Here is an 18,596-nt window from a genome sequence, read left to right on the forward strand (position 1 = left end):
AGACCTTTTACACTCTCTAACCCTCATAAATAAACCCAAAACAAAGTAATCAGTAGCTCTGTAGCCAAAGAAAACTGACAGTTATTATGCAAAACACTCAGTGTTTATTTAACGTACACTTGTGTCACTACATGGTAAAATATCCGTCATTACCGCTCAAAATGTTCAGAGTACCTGTCTGGTTAGCACGGTCAGGACTTTGTTCAACCTGTCAAGAAATCATTCTGGGATACATGCTGTATGTGAAAGCACCAAGCGCTCTACTGGCAATTCCTGACCACGACAAGTGCAGTGGGAGGTTAGTTTAGAATAGAACTGCAAATACTTCATTGACAAAGGGCCAGGAGATAAGTAATCAAAATAGTAACACCTTTTTTAAAGGTCAAAGTGTGTCTTTTAGGTTCATATTCAGGGGCAGCAGTTTGATTCACACCTGGCTTCACTGTGAGTTTAATAAGAGACACTGAACTTGTTACCTATACACTGTGGCTAACCAAACCAGTACTAAAACCTGGAATGGGTGAAATTCCTACGCAATAAGAGTCTTATTTCCACCCAGACATTGTTTTCTACCCATGACAACTCTCGGCACAGGAGATATTGTGACGCACACAGTATGCGCCATTGATGCCGAGGTTATTATTCTGAAACGCTTTCCTGACACGTGTTGGCAGTTTAATGCTTACATTGAAGAAAGAAAGAAATAAAGAAATACATAAATAAATAAACAAACACAGTCGTGTGAATCTGACCAGGCAGATACCTTCTGCTTTCCCGGAGTGTGTGGTCGTGACGTGTTTTGCTTGCGCGCGCTCTGGGTGTTCCACGTCCGTGGAGAGGGATGTGAGCAGGAAGTGAGGAGCATGATGAAGATGAGCACACGTAGCTGGGTAGAGAGGTGAGATATGAACGCCCCAATTTCACTGTAAACGCATTGAAAATAAATTAAAAACAATTCTGTTTACCACGTAAAAAGATACTGCAGCCGAGTATGCGTATATTATAAACACAGTGACAGTACCTGCATCTCAAAGTAACACAGTTATCAACAGTGTGATAGCGTGAACACAAACCATTGCAGTCTTTGTCAAAATTGCATTTTGATATTTTCACCGAACATTGAATGTTTTTGAATAAAACGTAGACGTTTTACAGTAATTAAAAAAAAAAAAAAAAAAAAATACGAAGTCAAAAAATGATATAGACTGAATTATGGGTATGCTTACATGGTTTCTTCTATAAACCTTGAAGGATATTTACGTAGTATTTTTTAACCGTTATCCAGTCCTATAAGAAACATGAAGCCTTTCGCCCTGCAGACGTGTAGTAACCCATGGTAACAACTAAACATAACTCGAAGCTGTAAACTAATATTTTGTACGTGTACACATGATATATAGGTACTTGGTACAGAAAGATTGAAATCCAGGATATTGAATGTAATGTGTTCAATGAATCCAAACCTCCCAGTAATTTTTTTTTAACAGTGAGCATGCTTTGTGGTAAAGTAGCAATACCTGCGTTTCTTTTCAGCTCTTAAGTTAAAGGGAAGGATGGGCAGACAAAGGCATGGCAAGAGAGTGATCTCCAACAGCAGTAAAGATGGAAGCGATTCTGTTCCTCATGGCAAGGAGGATAAGAAAAAAGACATTGCGAACTCCATCCTTCACCGCAAAGAGAAGAAGAAGAAACTGGACATTGCAAAGCTTTTGATCAACATTTCCATCGGCCTCTGCATATTTAGCTTAATCTGGTTCTTCTATGCCATTTACATGCGCTCCTATATGGCCAGAAGGATCATTACCCCTCACCCCTCCCCTAAAATCTTGGATCCTAACAGCACCAGTCCGGCTGTGTCTCCTCATCTCTTCTGGGGCTCCTACAGACCACAGGTTTATTTTGGGATGAAAACGCGGAGTCCCAAATCGGTTGTGACAGGTACTAGCTGTAAAAAAAAAAAAAAAAAAAAAAAAAAAAAAAAATATATATATATATATATATATATATATATATATATATATATATATATATATAAAAAATGTTTAAGGTAATTAATACTAAGAGTTATGAAAAAATACATGACCAATTCATAATCAAATTGTAATGTAAATAGTACATAGCATCAGTTAATTCTCAGGGGTCCATCTCCTGGTAAACTAGGCAAAGCAGTAGACCTTTGTATAAATGGCCAGTGGGGCCACAAAGTAGCATGAGAGCAGACCTGTCCTGGTAACAGATCCCCTTTATTGTGTAGGTTTGATGTGGATGCGTCAGTTTGGAGGGATGGATGTGAACCTGCGACACACCTGCGAACAAGGAGACCGGCTGCAAAGCTACGGCTGGCTGATGCACGACGGGGTGAACTTTGGGATCCAGGAGGTCAGGGACACGGATTTCACTTTAACCACAGAGTTTGTGAAGAGACCAGGAGGGGAGCATGGAGGAGACTGGACCTGGAGGATCACAGCCAAACAGCAGGTGAGGAGTAAAGAGGGCTACCCGGGCTTTCCACAGTCCTGATCTGACAATGCAGTGCTCCCGCGCTATTTTGCTTGCTGAGTTGCAAATCAAAAAAGAGCAAACCAGTGAGGGCATTCATCTAGCAAATTACATGACAATTTACTGTATACATTACCTAATCTTGAAATAGAAAGGGAACACAGTAAATAAATAAACAAACAAATAAATAAAAGGCTGAATTATTGGTAATTACACTGCAGTGTAATTTTATTATGCTGTCAAGTCTAGTAAACTGTGTTTGAAGTTTTTGATGAGCTGTGATCGAAAAAATAATTAACATGCTTTGAAACTTCAGTCCTGTGCTGTTTAACATCCACTTGCAGGACTTTTGTAAGTCAGAAATAATGCTGGGAGTGAATTTATTTTAGAATGCAAACCATTGCTCATTGCTTTTGTTTTTTTTCCACTAACCCCTGCCAGAGCCCCGCAGCCCAGACCCCAGTGATCTCACTGATGTTCTACGTGGCTGCAGACAGTCATGGGCCCCTGCAGGCACACATTGAGGAGAGGAACCGCCTGGGGTCAGTGACAGGATCCTCCGAGGAGCTGGGCCAGTTCAAACTCACCTTCCGCAAACCTTCGGCTGGGGATAGCTCGACTGCAAAGTATGCCAGGTAAGGTATTACTCGGCGCATTCCGTTTGCATTCATTAGAACATGCATTAGCACTTATACTTTCTCCATTAACACAAATCAAGAACAGAGACACCAACACCTCAAAACTCATCAGATCATTGAGACACACATCCTAATTTCCCTTGGTTTGGACTTTTTCCTAAAATCTGAGATGGTTAACTTTTAATTATCACCATATACAGCAAGTGTACACAGCAGCAGTATATAAAAATGCTGACATCCAAAGCAGGCCTTACAAATAAATTGCAAGAAATGTCAAGTTTTCTAATCTGATTTTGCAATAAAACCTGAGTAGAATTGTGTCAGTCTAGCTGTACTTTTTTTGAATTAGTTTACAGAAATTTGATTTATTATGTATTTGAATGAATTGTGCATCATGTATTTGCATAATTGAACAATTAACTGTATTTTCCATTCAAATTATTGGCACTGTTATTGATAAACACATTTCATTAGAAAGAAACCTGATTGGACCAAGAAAAGTTTTAAACATATACACTGAGAAGAATAACTGGACAGTCCATTGCTTTTTTTTTTTTTACTCTCGTGTGCTGGAAAGGTGATGTGTGCTAGCATAAGAGGATCCTTTTTCTTAACCAAAAGTAATATATCATGAACTGTGATGAAAAACTGCTCTCAACCCTCCCCACCCTCCAGTGCATGCTTTGTATGTTTTTAGAAAATGTCAGTAATTTTGGACAGCCCCTTGGTATCACACTTCATTTATTTGACATGGTGACACTGTATTACTAGTTTCTATATCCCAAGCTGAAGGCAAAGAAGCCTACACCTGCTTTTTAATACAAGTCACAGTCAGAGACAGGTCCTGAAACACAAGCAAAATCAGGCAGTTCACACGAAGTAATGCTAACTAATTCATTCCAGAACACAGTTCTGGATTGATTATGCCTACAGCATTGTGCTTGATGTTAGCGTACAATTTTTGAACTGGTTCACTATGGCATTAGTCCACCCTGACCAGCACTATGACTGTAGTTAAGACAGAGGCATTTAATGTGTCTTAGAAGAGCTTGAAGTTAGTAAGGTACCATGACAAAGTACTATTTTGTTATAACATTCCTCTGTTCTTTTAAATGTTCCCTTTTAGTAATTGCAATTCAAAGTAAAATGAGTAGGAATATAGTCCTTCATACATTTTAGTTTTATTTTTATAATTTTTATTTTCAGCTATAACCACCTTAAGACTGTCAGTCCAGGTTTGGAGAAATTAACAGACATAGTCAAGAACAGCCTGAGTGGCAGGTTCATCTACAACCCCCCCTCTGGTGAAAAGCGACACTACATTGCAGTGGACACCTACAAGCCCCCACCTCCACAGCAGCAGCAGCAGCAGCGTGGGGAGAGCAGGAAGGAGAGTGACTTTGTGGTTCACCAGGTGACTGTGCAGGTCCCCTTCCAAATCGAGGTGCTCTTCGAGTCTGCCAGCTTCAGGGACCGGCCCAACCAGCTGGCTGCCGAGGTCTTAACGGAGGAGTTGGAGAAACGGAAGTCAGCTTTTGACGCAAAGTTTGAAGAAACCTTCGGCCTCCACAGGAAAGGGTACATGCCGGCTCAGATTAAGTTCAGCAAAGCCGCGCTGAGCAACATGCTGGGTGGGATGGGCTACTTCTACGGACAGTCTGCTGTTCAGTCCAAATACAACGAGTATCCACTGGCTTACCCCGAGGGCCCCTTGTTTACTGCCGTCCCGTCCCGTTCCTTCTTCCCCCGGGGCTTTCTCTGGGATGAGGGCTTCCATCAGCTCCTCATTAACAAGTGGGATCCACAGCTCACCAGGGAGTCCCTTGCCCACTGGCTGGACATGATAAATGTGGAAGGCTGGATCCCCAGGGAGCAGATTCTGGATGACGAGGCTCGCAGCAAAGTTCCCGTGGAGTTCATCATTCAGAGAAACGAGAATGCTAACCCGCCCACCCTGTTCCTGGCCTTGCAGAAGCTCCTTGTCAGTTTTGTGGTGAAAGAAGGAGAAGAAGCAGGTAAGGACACCAAAGCCTTCTTAAAAAGACTCTTCCCCAGGCTCCAGACTTGGTTTGAGTGGTATAACACCACCCAGGCGGGACCCGTCCCTAACTCCTATCGGTGGAGAGGGCGGGACAAGGACACCAATCTGTTCCTCAACCCTAAGACCCTCACATCAGGCCTGGATGACTACCCCAGGGCCTCACACCCTTCCCAGGACGAGAGGCACGTGGACCTTCACTGTTGGATGGCCCTGGCTTCTGGAGTCATGGCAGATATTGCCAAGCTGCTGGGGGAGCCCCATCAGGAATATGAAAAGACACACCAAGTTCTTAGTGACAACTCTGTGCTGGAGGAGCTCCACTGGTCCGAGCAGCTCAAGACCTTTGCCGATTACGGGAACCACACTGAGTCGGTGGCCCTCCAGCGGGAGAAGGTCTACGTCCCTCCTGGCCAGCCCAGACACCAGTTTCCGACTGCCAGGCTGGTGCGCTCTGTCCGCAAAGCCCCCAAGCTGCAGTATGTCAACTCGTTGGGCTACGTCAGCCTCTTCCCTTTTCTGCTGCAGATCCTGCAGCCAGATTCTCCCAAGCTGGAGCATATCCTCAAGGACATGCGGGACGATCAGAAGCTCTGGACCCGGTATGGACTGCGCTCCCTTTCAAAGTCTGACCCGCTGTTCATGAAGCGGAACACGGAGCACGATGCCCCTTATTGGCGTGGGCCCATATGGATCAACATTAACTACCTAGCTGTCAGGGCACTGCATTATTATGCCAATACTGAGGGGCCCTATAAAGAAAAGTCAGCATCGCTCTATCAAGAGCTGAGGACTAATATCATTGAGAACGTTTACAGACAATACATGGAGAGCGGTTACATCTGGGAACAGTACAATGACAGTACAGGGAGGGGGCAGGGAAGCCATCCTTTTACCGGCTGGTCTGCTTTGTGTGTGTTAATGATGGCAGAGCAGTATTGAAACAGGCTTTACTGGGATGTCGTCTTTTTCTTTTTTTTTTTTTCTTTTTTTTTTTAAATCAACATTTTCTGTCCAAGATCCTGTGCCACCATATTTCTCTCAAATGTTTGTCTTCAGTTTCTTCCATCATTTCAATTGTGAATAATCATCTGGAATATCTCTGTTTTTTTTTTTTTCTTTTTTTGACGTGATTATTTTTCTTAAGTTGTTTTGTAAAGAATCTTTAAAGAGTTCTTTTTTTATCGTGCTGATTATCCTGTTGAGCTAATAATTATCCTTGTTCCTTGATCAGACTGGGCTTGTTTTAACTGGAATTACATAAATTGTTTGTTTTGTACATAACTTTAATCCATTGCACAGTTTGCCCCGTTTTTCTCTAAACGGAACAAAAGCTCTTTATCAAACATCACAGTAACAAAACTTAGTGATCCTGCTTCTTGAATCCTGAATGCCATAACATCTTCGGAAGTTGTTTCTCACTCATTTTGTAATGGTGCTTGTGGTTTTTTCCTTTAATAAAATGGTGAAAAATGATATACTGGGGTGAAAGCTCTTTGACAGATTGTGGCCTTTATGTTCAATATATATATATATATATTATATATATATATATATATATATATATAACAACAAAATAAAAATGACTCAATGTCAGTTAAGCTAAAGGGAGAGCGCATTGTGTGTACGAACAAGCACCAATCTTCTGTGTGGATGAAATATAAGACCAGAGGCTGAAGTTCTTACCTTAGTAAGGGAGTCGAATATCTCGAAGTACATTACAGCACATTCACCCAGTTCTCTACCTATAGCTACAGCATTGTGTGACAAGGGTTTTGGACTTGCCTTATTTAAGTTTCTAGTTTTTAAATAAATATTGAATGTTCTGCTCTGAGCGTGACAGTCTTTCATTGTCAAGCTTTGCTGTGACGGGGAGCCTTTGTAACATTATCTCACAAGAGGCTTGGTGGTCCAGTGGTTAATGAAAGGGGCTTATTACCAGGAGGGTTCCAGGTTCAATCCCCAGCTTAGCTACTGACTCACTGTATGCGACTCTGAGCAAGTCCCTTAACCTCCTTGTGCTCCGTCCTTCGGATGAGACATAAAACCGAGGTCCTATTGTAAGTGATTCTGCAGCAGCAGTTGTTGATAGTTCATCCCCCTAGTCTCTAAGTCGCTTTGGATAAAAGCGTCTGCTTTGCTTAACCCCAATATTGGTCTGCATTGCTTAACCCCAATATTGGTCTCTCTTGTTTGACTGTTTCCTTTTCCATGGCCCGAGAGAAATGACTGGATGGATTTAGTGGCAGGTGTGAGTTGCAGGCCATGTTCAGATGGCAGTGTTCTGGCTTGACTGGTGTCACAGACAGACATGGATCTTTGTTTTACTGTGTTGGCTTTATTGGGCACGAAGCTGGAATTGCCACTGAGAGCAAGCAAAGTGTGTAGGGATGTTGCAAATCAAGTGGCCCACTGCAGCTTGGGGTGGCTATGTAACAATACAAAGAATCCCAGAACCAAGCCCATATTAATAATCTGTGCCTCTAAATCTCGGTTTGCTAAAAGAGCCAAGGCAGTCAGAGGTGCTATGGCTGTTACCAGGGGAGTGACATCACCAGCAGGCATTCAACCATCCCATCTGCACACGCACTGTCAGGAATACCACTCTGTAAACAGAAAGAGTAGATTTGCCTGTTTTACAAAGTAGGCAAGCAGATGTGTGGTGAGAAGTTTCTTTCCCCCTGTAATATTTTACGGACCCCCTGGGCAGTCTCTGTAGAACCCAGTTTGAAAACCATTGCTCTAGTATATGTTTAACAGTAAAAACATTTGAGCTCAGGTATTTACATTTTTTGTATGTGTGCGTTGTATTTCGATTGTTTTAATTCAGTGTGAATTAGTACCGGTAGAAGACATGAGACTGAAAAGCTGTGTTCTCCGAGCAGCTACGGCACTGTCAGTATGATTGAAGAACAAGCCGTAATGAGCAGGGCTTTGTTTTGTAAAGTCTGTATAAAATGAAAATAAAAGATGTTGAATGAGTGTGGATTATGTTATGTTCTCATTTCACATATTCAAATTTAATGTAGTGAACCTGCTTTTTAAATTGGTGATAGAAGGCGGATTTTCGAAAGCCAGCCATCTCTAACTGTGTGCATCTTTTAAAGTATTTGAAAAATATTAAGTATTGGTTGTGACAGTATTTTGATAACCAAGATGACATTTTTGACAAAATTCTCTTCGTATGAGTAGTGTATCACTTCCATTAATCAATGTGGACATCTTTTTTGTTTTAAACAGGTGGTTAATTGCAGCTCCTGTCTTTATGGATCTCTGGCAGTGGACGATCTAATTTCCCACGTTTCTTTATGTACTCTTGAGAAATTTCATCCTAAACCTCTTCATGTTTTGTTCTTTTCACAATGCATCCGAGCATCTTGTTGGCCTTTTTTATAGCTTCCCTACATTGTCTAGATGAAGACATTTATGAGTCAACAAAAACTCCTAGGTCTTTTTCATAGATTCCTTCCATTATCGATGTTGCATCCTCAAAAAAATCAAGCAAGTTAGTTAGAGACAATCTCCCTTTCCTAAAACTATGTTGACTGTCTCCCAGGACACTGTTACCATATAGGTAATTTTCCATTTTCGATCTTATTATAGTTTCCATAAGTTTGCATATAATAGAAGTCAGGCTTACTGGTCTGTAGTTACCTGGTTCAGTTTTGTTTCCCTTTTTGTGGCTCGGTATTACGTTTGCAATTTTCCAGTCTGTCGGTACCACCCCTGTGTCAAGAGACTGCTGCATGATCTTGGTTAGCGGTTTGTAAATAACGTCTTTCATTTCTTTGAGTACTACTGGGAGGATCTCATCCTGCCAAGGGGATTTGTTTATTTTAAGAGCTCTTAGTCCCTTTAACACTTCTGCCTCGGTTATGCTAAAGTTACTTAAAACTGGATAGGAACAGGTTGACATGTGAGGCATGTTGTCCGTATCCTCCTTTGTAAAAACTTGTGAAAAGTAACTTATTTGGAAAATAATTAAATACAAATTATAGAAAGTATTATTTGAAAATAATTAAGTACATTTTGCAGAAATAAATTGGTTGAAAACATTTCTATTCAGATTGCAGAAGCTATTATTCAAATAATATTTAAAGACTGTTTGTGGAAAGCAATATTCAAAATATTGAAATATGAGTAGAGTAGTTGTAATAAATTCAAATGCTTTAAAATCTTCAGAAATATATAACTGTAACATTTAGAAATTAAAGCCTTATTGTTACCATGCATTGGAAGCAGGTTAAGACCTGGGGCTCACTTCTATATCACAAGGTCGTATGTGTAAACAGGTCGAGCGCATCTCGCCTCTGAACACGATGGCTTCTTGTGTGTTTCTATAAAACTAGCAGATCTTAATTGTCACATTTTGAATATGACAGGGAGGCTAGAGCGGCATATTACCTGGCAAATAAGCACCGAAGTTTGTCCTAAAACACATTTTCAACTAACCTTTATGACTGTAATTGTATATGTACACATATAATGCAGTCGTTTGGAAGTGCACCATTCACACAGATTATATACTATCATGCTTGTAATACATACAGTGCCTTGCAAAAGTATTCAGACCCCTGACCAATTCTCTCATATTACCGAATTACAAGTGGTACACTGAAATTTCGTTCTGTTTGATATTTTATTTTTAAACACTGAAACTCAGAATCAATTATTGTAAGGTAACATTGGTTTTATGTTGGGAAATATTTTTAAGAAAAATAAAAAACTGAAATATCTTGCTTGCATAAGTATTCAACCCCTGTGCTGTGGAAGCTACCAGTTTGCACCGATGAAAGAAATTGCCCTAACGAGGACACAGTTACCTTACCATTGGCCTCTACCTGTGAACCATTAAAGTTGCTGTCACATTTTCTGGATACAAACTCCACTGTTGAAGGATCATTGGTAAGGCTGTGAATCTGAAGGAAAATGAAAACCAAAGAGCATTCTACAGAAGTTAGAGATAAAGTAATACAAATGCATAGATTAGGGAAAGTGTACAAAATAATATCCAAGTGTTTGGATATCCCAATGAGCACAGTTGGATTAATAATTAGGAAGTGGAAGCTGCATCACACCACACAGGCACTACCAAGAAAAGGCCCTCCCTCAAAACTCAGTGCTCAAACAAGAAGGAGACTTGTGAGAGAAGCCAGAGAGGCCAACAATCACTTTGAAGAGCTACAGAGTTCGGTGGCTGGGAGTGGAGTAATAGTGCAACAGTGAACCATATCAAGATCTCTGCATAACACTGGCCTGTATGGGAGGTTGGCAAGAAAAAAGCTGTTGCTCAAAAAGTACCATCTGAAAGCACGTCTGGAGTTTGCCAGAAAGCATGAGAGTGACCCAGATATGATGTGGGAAAAGGTTTTGTGGTCAGATGAGACCAAGACGGAGCTTTTTGGCCAAAACTCAAAGCGCTACGTGTGGCGCAAACCTAACATTGCCCATGCCTCAAGACACACCGTCCCTATAGTGAAGTGTGGTGGTGGCAGCATCATGCTGTGGGGATGCTTCTCATCAGCAGGGACTGGACATCTTGTTACAATTGAAGGAAGAAAGGATGGAGCAAAATACAGGAAAATACTGCAAGAGAATCTGCTTTAGTCTGCTAAAAAACTGAAGTTTGGGAGGAAATTCAACTTTCAGTAGGACAATGATCCCAAGCACAAGGCCAAAGCAACACTGGAGTGGGTCAAGAACAAAAAGGTGAATGTTCTACAGTGGCCCAGTGTGACGAAGTGCCTGCCCCTGTGTGTATTTTCTATTATATGTTGCGTGTGGTGTGTTAAATGTTGGTGTATGGTCATTGGTACCCGGGATATAAACGGGTCTGTGTAACACGAGTGTTTAAAAATGTATATATTTAGGCACGGGATTGTACATCACTTCACGTACATTTATAGTAGTTAAAATGTGAGCACGAGGTTGCACATAATTAATTCACGTGCTGGGATTCAAGTGAATAATTAATTAGTAATTGAATCCCAACACAACAGTATATATAGATGCACGTTTTACTCACTCGCGGTTGGGTGTTCGGTGAGTGGAGAACGGGAGAGAGAGCAGGAGCGTTATACTTTCAGTTGCTATTGCGTGCTGTTGGTACCAGCACGATACTTGTATTTATCTGCTCACCGTGTTTGTTAGTGTGTCTGTCCGTGCACCGTTTGTAAAGTGTTATTCCGTTTTTGTTTGTCTCTTATTTTGGCATAGAGTGCCGTGCCCTGTTGTTTTCTGTTTGTTTAAACCTGTTTTATTTTTCAATAAACTGGCGCCAGCAGGCATCCCCATCATTTCAATTCATCCATCCTGTCTTTGTGTTCATTCCTTCCTGGTTCTGACGCCTCCCACTTCGGCAGTCTCTGTGACACGTGGTGTCTTGCGTGGGATTTAACAGCGCCTCCAAGCGTCAGACCAGGAGAGGTGTTGTGTGTGTAAAAAAAATAAAAAATAAAAAATAAAAACACACAACAAAAACAACAAAAAAATAAATAAAATGGGATGGAAGGAGGATAAAGAGGTGAAGGACAGGGAGAAGGAGTGCCAACCTAAGGGCCAGACATCCACGGCGATGTAACAAGCCCTTGTCAGGGTGTCTCCTCTGCGACCAGGACCATCTGTTTGCCAACTGTCCCTTCCGCTGCCCCTACCAAAAGGGAGAGGAGGAACTTGCGCAGGAGAGGAAGGTGAGGAGGAGGCAGAGAAGGGGAAGGGGGAAGAGGACCACAGAGTGTCCACCGCCCAAGTCTCCACCAGCAGGGGAAGAATGCCAGCTGGTGTTGCCTCCGGAGGGAGAGGAGCCCTCTCCAGCGCCAGAGGGAGAGGAGCCGTTGCTGCCATCTCCAGCGCCAGAGGGAGAGGTCCCACCGCTGTCTCCAGAGCCGCACCAGTCCCCTGTAACAAGGGTAGACTACACGTCGCTCCCACCTCCGTCGCCAGGAGACATACATTTAAAGTAGTTAATATGTGAGCACGAGGTTGCACATAATTAATTCACGTGCTGGGATTCAAGTGAATAATTCATTAGTAATTGAATCCCAGCACAACAGTATATAGAGATGCACATTTTACTCACTCGCGGTTGGGTGTTCGGTGAGTGGAGAACGGGAGAGAGAGCAGGAGCGTTATAATTTCAGTTGCTATTGCGTGCTGTTGGTACCAGCACGATACTTGTATTTATCTGCTCACCGTGTTTGTTAGTGTGTCTGTCCGTGCACCGTTTGTTAAGTATAGTCCGTTTTTGTTTGTCTTTTTATTTTGGCATAGAGTGCAGTGTCCTGTTTTCTGTTTGTTTAAACCTTTTATTTTGCAATAAACCGGCGCAAGCAAGCGTCCCCATCATTTCAATTCATCCGTCCTGTGTTTGTGTATTTCATTCCTTCCTGGTTCTGACGCCGCCCACTTCGGCCGTCTTTGTGACACCCAGTCAAAGTCCTGATCTCAATTCCATTGAGAATCTGTGGCGATATTTGAAAATTGCAGTCAACAAGCGTCATCCAACCAACCTGAACAACCTGGAGCAAATCTGCCAAGAAGAATGGACCAAAATCACTCCGACACTGTGTGCAAAGCTGGTACATACTTACCCCAAAAGACTTAAAGCTGTTATTGCAGCGAAAGATGGCTCTACCAAATATTAATGTGTGGGGGTTGAATACTTATGCAAGCAAGATATTTCAGTTTTTTATTTGTCTTAAAAATATTTCCCAACTTAAAACCAATGTCACCTTACAATAAGTGAGTTTGAGTTTCAGTGTTTAAAAATAAAATATCAAACAGAACGAAATTTCAATGTACCATTTGTAATTCGGTAATATTAGAGAATTGGTCATGGGTCTGAATACTTTTGCAAGGCACTGTGTGTGTGTGTGTGTGTATATATATATATATATATATATATATATATATATATATATATATATATATAATGTATGTATGTGTGAAACAATCAAATTTTATTTTGTATACCGCCTTTCAAGGTGGGCCACCTTCACAGAGCGCGTAACATTAAAACAATTCAATATAAAGGAAAGACAAAAGATGACAAATAGTATAAATGTAATTAAAAAACCTAAATACAAATAGTAAGTGATAAAAATATAATATCCACCACTAGTAATTACACCTGTCAAAACACACGTGACACGTTAAACCATTTAAATAAAAGGATTTTAATTAATTCCTAAGGGAATGTGGTATGTGTTTGGAGACAAGGGATGATGGAAGAAAAAAAAATGGCCGAAAAAGTACGAATTTTAGCTACCCAGCTTACAAATGCTGTTAGATGAAGTTGAGAAGAATAAGGAATTGTTATTTTCGAAACTGAACAACAGAATAACTTTCAGCAAAAAAGAAAGAAATGGACAGAGATAGCAAATACAATGCATGCTGTTGCTGCTGGGAGGACTATAACGTGGGTGCAAGCAAAAAAGAAATGGACATACTATTGTAACTTAACCCATAAAAATCATCAGCGGTGGAGATGGGAGAGCAAGGAAACAGGCAGAGGCCCCCTACCCTGCTCCAGTCTATCTGCAGAAGACAGAGTCATGCACATTTTGGGGACGTCTACCACTGATGGTGTTCCCGGTGGACGTGACTCTTTGCCATCGTGTCCCAACTGTGAAATCATCAAATCTGATGTACACACATCCTCAGCTGAAGTTTCTTTTTGCTGATGCTCTGTGTCGTAGTAATTGTCTTTGCCATGTCTTAAATAAACCTCATGCATTAAATGAGCCGTGTTTGTCCACTTTCCCAACTCAGAAAATCCCGTAAAAATATGACACGATGGAAGTCAAGTGGTATCGTGGAATTCGACAGGTGATAGGATCAACTTGTTTGGCTGTCATTATATGGAAACACTAACTCTATCGTATATTCTGCTCCCGATGTCGTATTCACCTTATACGAAGTTGGATTGGTTATAGAAACGGCCCCTTGTCCTTGTTAACCTTTAATCAATAACCAGTTCTACCTGCTGTGGTGTTCATTCTCAGGAGACCTGGGGCATACCAACAATTAGCTGATACATCAGTCTTAATAATGTTGGAAAAAAATGTTGATTTGTCTAAGAATGACACAATTATCCTTTGAAAACTGCATTTCAATTCGGTAGCAAGCATCATTATCTATGAAGCTAACAATGCTGTCGGTAATCTTCACTTGTGTTAATTAGATGCAGATGTGTTTTCTTGAAACTTAAGCCAGGCTTTACCAGCAGTACAATGACACTAAAACTTCTCATCATCTAAATGCTTTAGTTCTTTATGATAAATATGGACTATAAATTAAATATAACTTTCTTCACAATTCTTCACAATTAGTATTGGTATGAAAATGGGTGAAATACATCAAAGATTTTTAAAGTAATTCAGTGCAACTGATTTGTACAAACCTGGGGGGAGATGAATGGAATGGAAATGGAATTGATGAATTCCACTCATTTCAACATTTCGACATGTCAATTACAATTCTGTAACTGATATTTTTTCAATTTCAATTCTGGAATTGGAATTATAGACAAAGAGAAGGAGATGTGATACCTTTTATTGGACTAACTAAATAATTATTTACAAGCTTTAAGACCTCAAAGATCTCTTCTTCAGGTGAAAGTAGGAAAGAGAGATTGATTTTTACATTCAAAGGTTGCATGGTGCATCAAGAAGCTGCTTGATGAGGTTCTGGGATCAATAAGCTACTAACAACCTGTCGCAAATAACACTGAATCAGCTAGGCTGGTCAGTAAAACATTGAATCCTTTTGTATGGAGAATCTCAGTAGCTAAGGCTCATGGTTCATCAACTGATTCAGATTCAGTTGTATTGAGTTTGCCCACCAATGATGATAAACAAACTACAAGTTAGGTGCCTGCTGATATGAAAAACAGTAAGTTTTGGCCCCCTACTGTATTCTGGATGAATGGCATCCCTTCTAAAGTGTCTCCATGTGAGCAGAAAGAAGTGTATAGTAACAATGTGTACAGGTCCACAACCAAACGAGCAAGATGGGCCGAATGGCCTCCTCTCGTTTGTAAACTTTCTTATGTTCTTATGTTCTTATTGTACATATTGCAGAAGTAACCCTAACACATAAATTAAAACATAATCCTCTTGTTAATTGTGCATGTAATATGTGCCAAAGCAAGTCATCAGTGACTGGGCTCAGACTTTGTCCGGCATGCAGTCATTTGGCTAAACACTGTAGAATCTTGTTTGAATGCAATGATTCTGTAGGTGTTTCTTTCTCTCATTTAAATGTAAACCCAAAAAGATATTAAGAGGATTGAATGCATGAGTTGTGAAAAGGTCACTTAGTAAAATGGGTGCATCTGGGAAAATTAGAATGTGAGGAAGGTGTCCCTACTAAGCGTGTACAAGTGTCTTGTAGGTACGAAGTCAAGGCCATGGCGACTCACACCTGTGATGCGAGACGATGGATTCGAGAGCCTATTATCGTGTTCACTGAGCCTACCTGAGTGGAACCTGAGACCGAAGTGGAGTCTTGCTGGGAACGAGCTGAAACCCTTGACTTTGTGCCTATTTAAAATGAAATGTATTAATGCAATAATATGTGTTATAATCCTTTGTACTGTTTGTATAATCTTTAGTTTGGAAAATTGTGTAAGTGTGTAATCAAAAGTAACGCGTAATGCTGTTTTAATTCTTAATTGTGAAACTTATGTATTTTCTTTATATAAAATCATGCAGTAGAAGCTGATATAGTTTGATACAAGTGGCCAGTTTTTAGACAGTTTCTTATCAAGATTGGCTTGATTCCCAGAATTGAATGCAAGTTTCTGCAGCACCCTTTTTAGCCTAAGAAAATGTTGTTAAATGTTGAAATAAGGTTTAATATGCTTGCTTTTTACTATAAACTATTTGTGCGTGTACGACCATATGCTTAACACTGCCTGTTATAATAATATACATGAAATTGTTTCTCATCAAGATAGGTTTGCATTTAAAATAGTTAGTAATCGTGTTCTATAGGGAGTAAACTGTCTAGTTTGACTCTGAGTTAAAAGATGATGCAACATAAAGAGATGTTGTTTGAAATATAAAATAAGAAGCTTAAACAAATAATAAAAAGTAATTTTAAAAAGAATAGAAGATGGGTTTTAAGAAGGTAAAAACTTTATAACTTGCTGTGAGCCTGTCTTGAAGTCGTGCCAGAAAGTGAAGGGATAGTTGGCATGAAGAGCGGAGTTCTCTTATCAAACAGCGTCAAGGTTAGAGTGCCTCCTCACCATAGAAAAATTGGAAAAAATCTTCATTATCGCTGGAAATTGGAAAGCTAAGCGCACAACTAGAAAACTGGTTTTAGCTGGTTTTTGTGCAGCTGAAAAAAATAGGAGGTCGTCCGCAGTTCAGCTGAATTCGTGCTGTTAGGAAACTCATAGGACAGAGACATTACAATCTTACACTTAAATAAAAAACAAATAGATTATCCATGAAGAGAAACTCTATATTGGGAAAAACATAAGATGGAAGTTCCCTATAATATCTGTTAAGCACACGCCTGTAAAGAGAGAAGGAAAACTAATTTGAAGAATAGAATGGCATGAGGGAATATATTATTAGACATTAATACATATAATCAATATAATCATAACTAATAGTGTTGTATATATTTCAGACAACACTCATATATTCAAAATAATATTATTTTCTTTGTTTCACCTAGCTTTTTAGATAGAGGAGGGGTCGAGAAATGAGCGGGTGAGATCATGACTGGATGTGTAGACCAGGTGTTATATTTGTATTAATTGTTGGCACAAGGCTCTAAATTTTTAGGCTTTTGTGTGCCAAAGAGATAAGAGTTAGACTTGATAAAGATTCTCCATGTATTCCTATGGAGACGAATCCTATAAAAACTCACACTTTTTGCAAAGGGGTACCACATTCAAGACCTTTGCTTGACAGGGTGAAATGGTCCATCACTTGCAGATCTCCACCAGACTGATTCCTTTGTTCACACTACTTTTCCTTATAATAGGAAGTAAGCATATTACTAACATTGTTATATCTTACATGTATTGGTTGTATTGCTATAAGGTTTTGAAACTATGTTTTGGTTTTAAGAGAGTGTTATATTGAATGAAACTGAAATATAGAAGTGGGTGCTTGTAGACTGCTTGTGTTGGAATTTGGAGGTCTGATCAACCTACCTTTTTCCAAATAGCATTTTAATAAACCGAAGGAGCATTGCTCTGATTCGTAAAACTTAAAATGAATGAGTCTTGAGTGTCTTTCTTTACGATTAAATAAAGGTTATATGGAATTACTTACAGCTCGTCCAGTGCTCGAACATAAACCACTAGGAGTTTATAACATCTCTGTCCTCCTAACGTCTCCCCTGAGTTAAGAGTGTGTGCAGAGTAAACAGAAAATAAATAAGACCGAATAAAAAGAGTACGTGAAAATCTACGAAACGCAGCAGACGTGACAGACCAAACAAGCAAGATGGGCCGAATGGCCTCCTCTCGTTTGTAAACTTTCTTATGTTCTTATGTAAAAATCAATCTCTCTTTCCTACTTTCACCTGAAGAGGAGACCTTTGAGGTCTTGAAAGCTTGTGAATAATTATTTAGTTAATCCAATAAAAGGTATCACATCTCCTTCTCTTTGTCTATCATCTCTGGACTAATACGGCTACCATTTCATCTAGCAACGACAATTGGAATTGACCCATTAATTCCAATTCAATTTGGAATTGACCCCAACTCTGCTGGCCCTTTGTTCCCAGTGATCCCACTAGTTCCCACTCTTTTCTGTACCCCTTCTGGCTTAATAGAGAACAACAAACAAGACTATTATTTCTCTAGTTGGAGCTTTCTACGTTTATAGTTCTAAGATAAGCACAATCAATGGGTTTGTGCATTATATATTAACCAACAAGTGAAGAAGCAGCCTTGTCTATTTGCACCTGTATTGCATCTCAATACCCTGTTTTCCTACAACACCTTTCCCTTACTGACCCCTTCTGTTGCATTTCCCCTTACATTATTATAATTTATGATTATTTGATATTGTTCTTACGAGGTTCTTGCTGCAGTATGCTGACAGAAGTGGGTGAATGAATAGAATGGAGTAGAGTGCTATTTAGATGCAAATAAGAACTGAGATCACTGAGTCAGGATGGAGATCAAAGTACATTTTGTTTTTGTAAGATGCTATTTTATTTAGACAACACTGTACGAAATAAAAGTGTTTTTTTCCTGGTTAGCAGAACATGTTCAAGGCATCACTTCCTCCAATCAAACAATGAACATACAGTACAAACCTCAATACTGATCATGTGAAATCACACACCAAGAGTCTCTAAACACTTTGTTTGGAGGGTGTGGTGCGTTCCATTGTTATCACTGTCTATTACATTTTATTAACCTTTTTTCAAAATGTATTTTTCCCATTCAA

General features: G+C 40.0%; 1 protein-coding gene across 1 annotated transcript; it reads left to right on the top strand.

Moving 5' to 3' along the window:
* Positions 1-745: 745 nt before the first annotated feature.
* On the top strand, positions 746-6,651 carry LOC121325791 (mannosyl-oligosaccharide glucosidase-like). Its single transcript, XM_041268835.1, has 5 exons — positions 746-898; positions 1,534-1,938; positions 2,255-2,478; positions 2,941-3,134; positions 4,344-6,651. Exons 2-5 carry the CDS (start codon positions 1,554-1,556, stop codon positions 6,115-6,117), a joined length of 2,577 nt encoding a protein of 858 aa, XP_041124769.1. The 5' UTR covers positions 746-898; positions 1,534-1,553; the 3' UTR covers positions 6,118-6,651.
* Positions 6,652-18,596: the final 11,945 nt, after the last annotated feature.

This window comes from Polyodon spathula, chromosome 1 (genome assembly GCF_017654505.1).
Source record: "Polyodon spathula isolate WHYD16114869_AA chromosome 1, ASM1765450v1, whole genome shotgun sequence".
NCBI classification, from domain to species: domain Eukaryota; kingdom Metazoa; phylum Chordata; class Actinopteri; order Acipenseriformes; family Polyodontidae; genus Polyodon; species Polyodon spathula.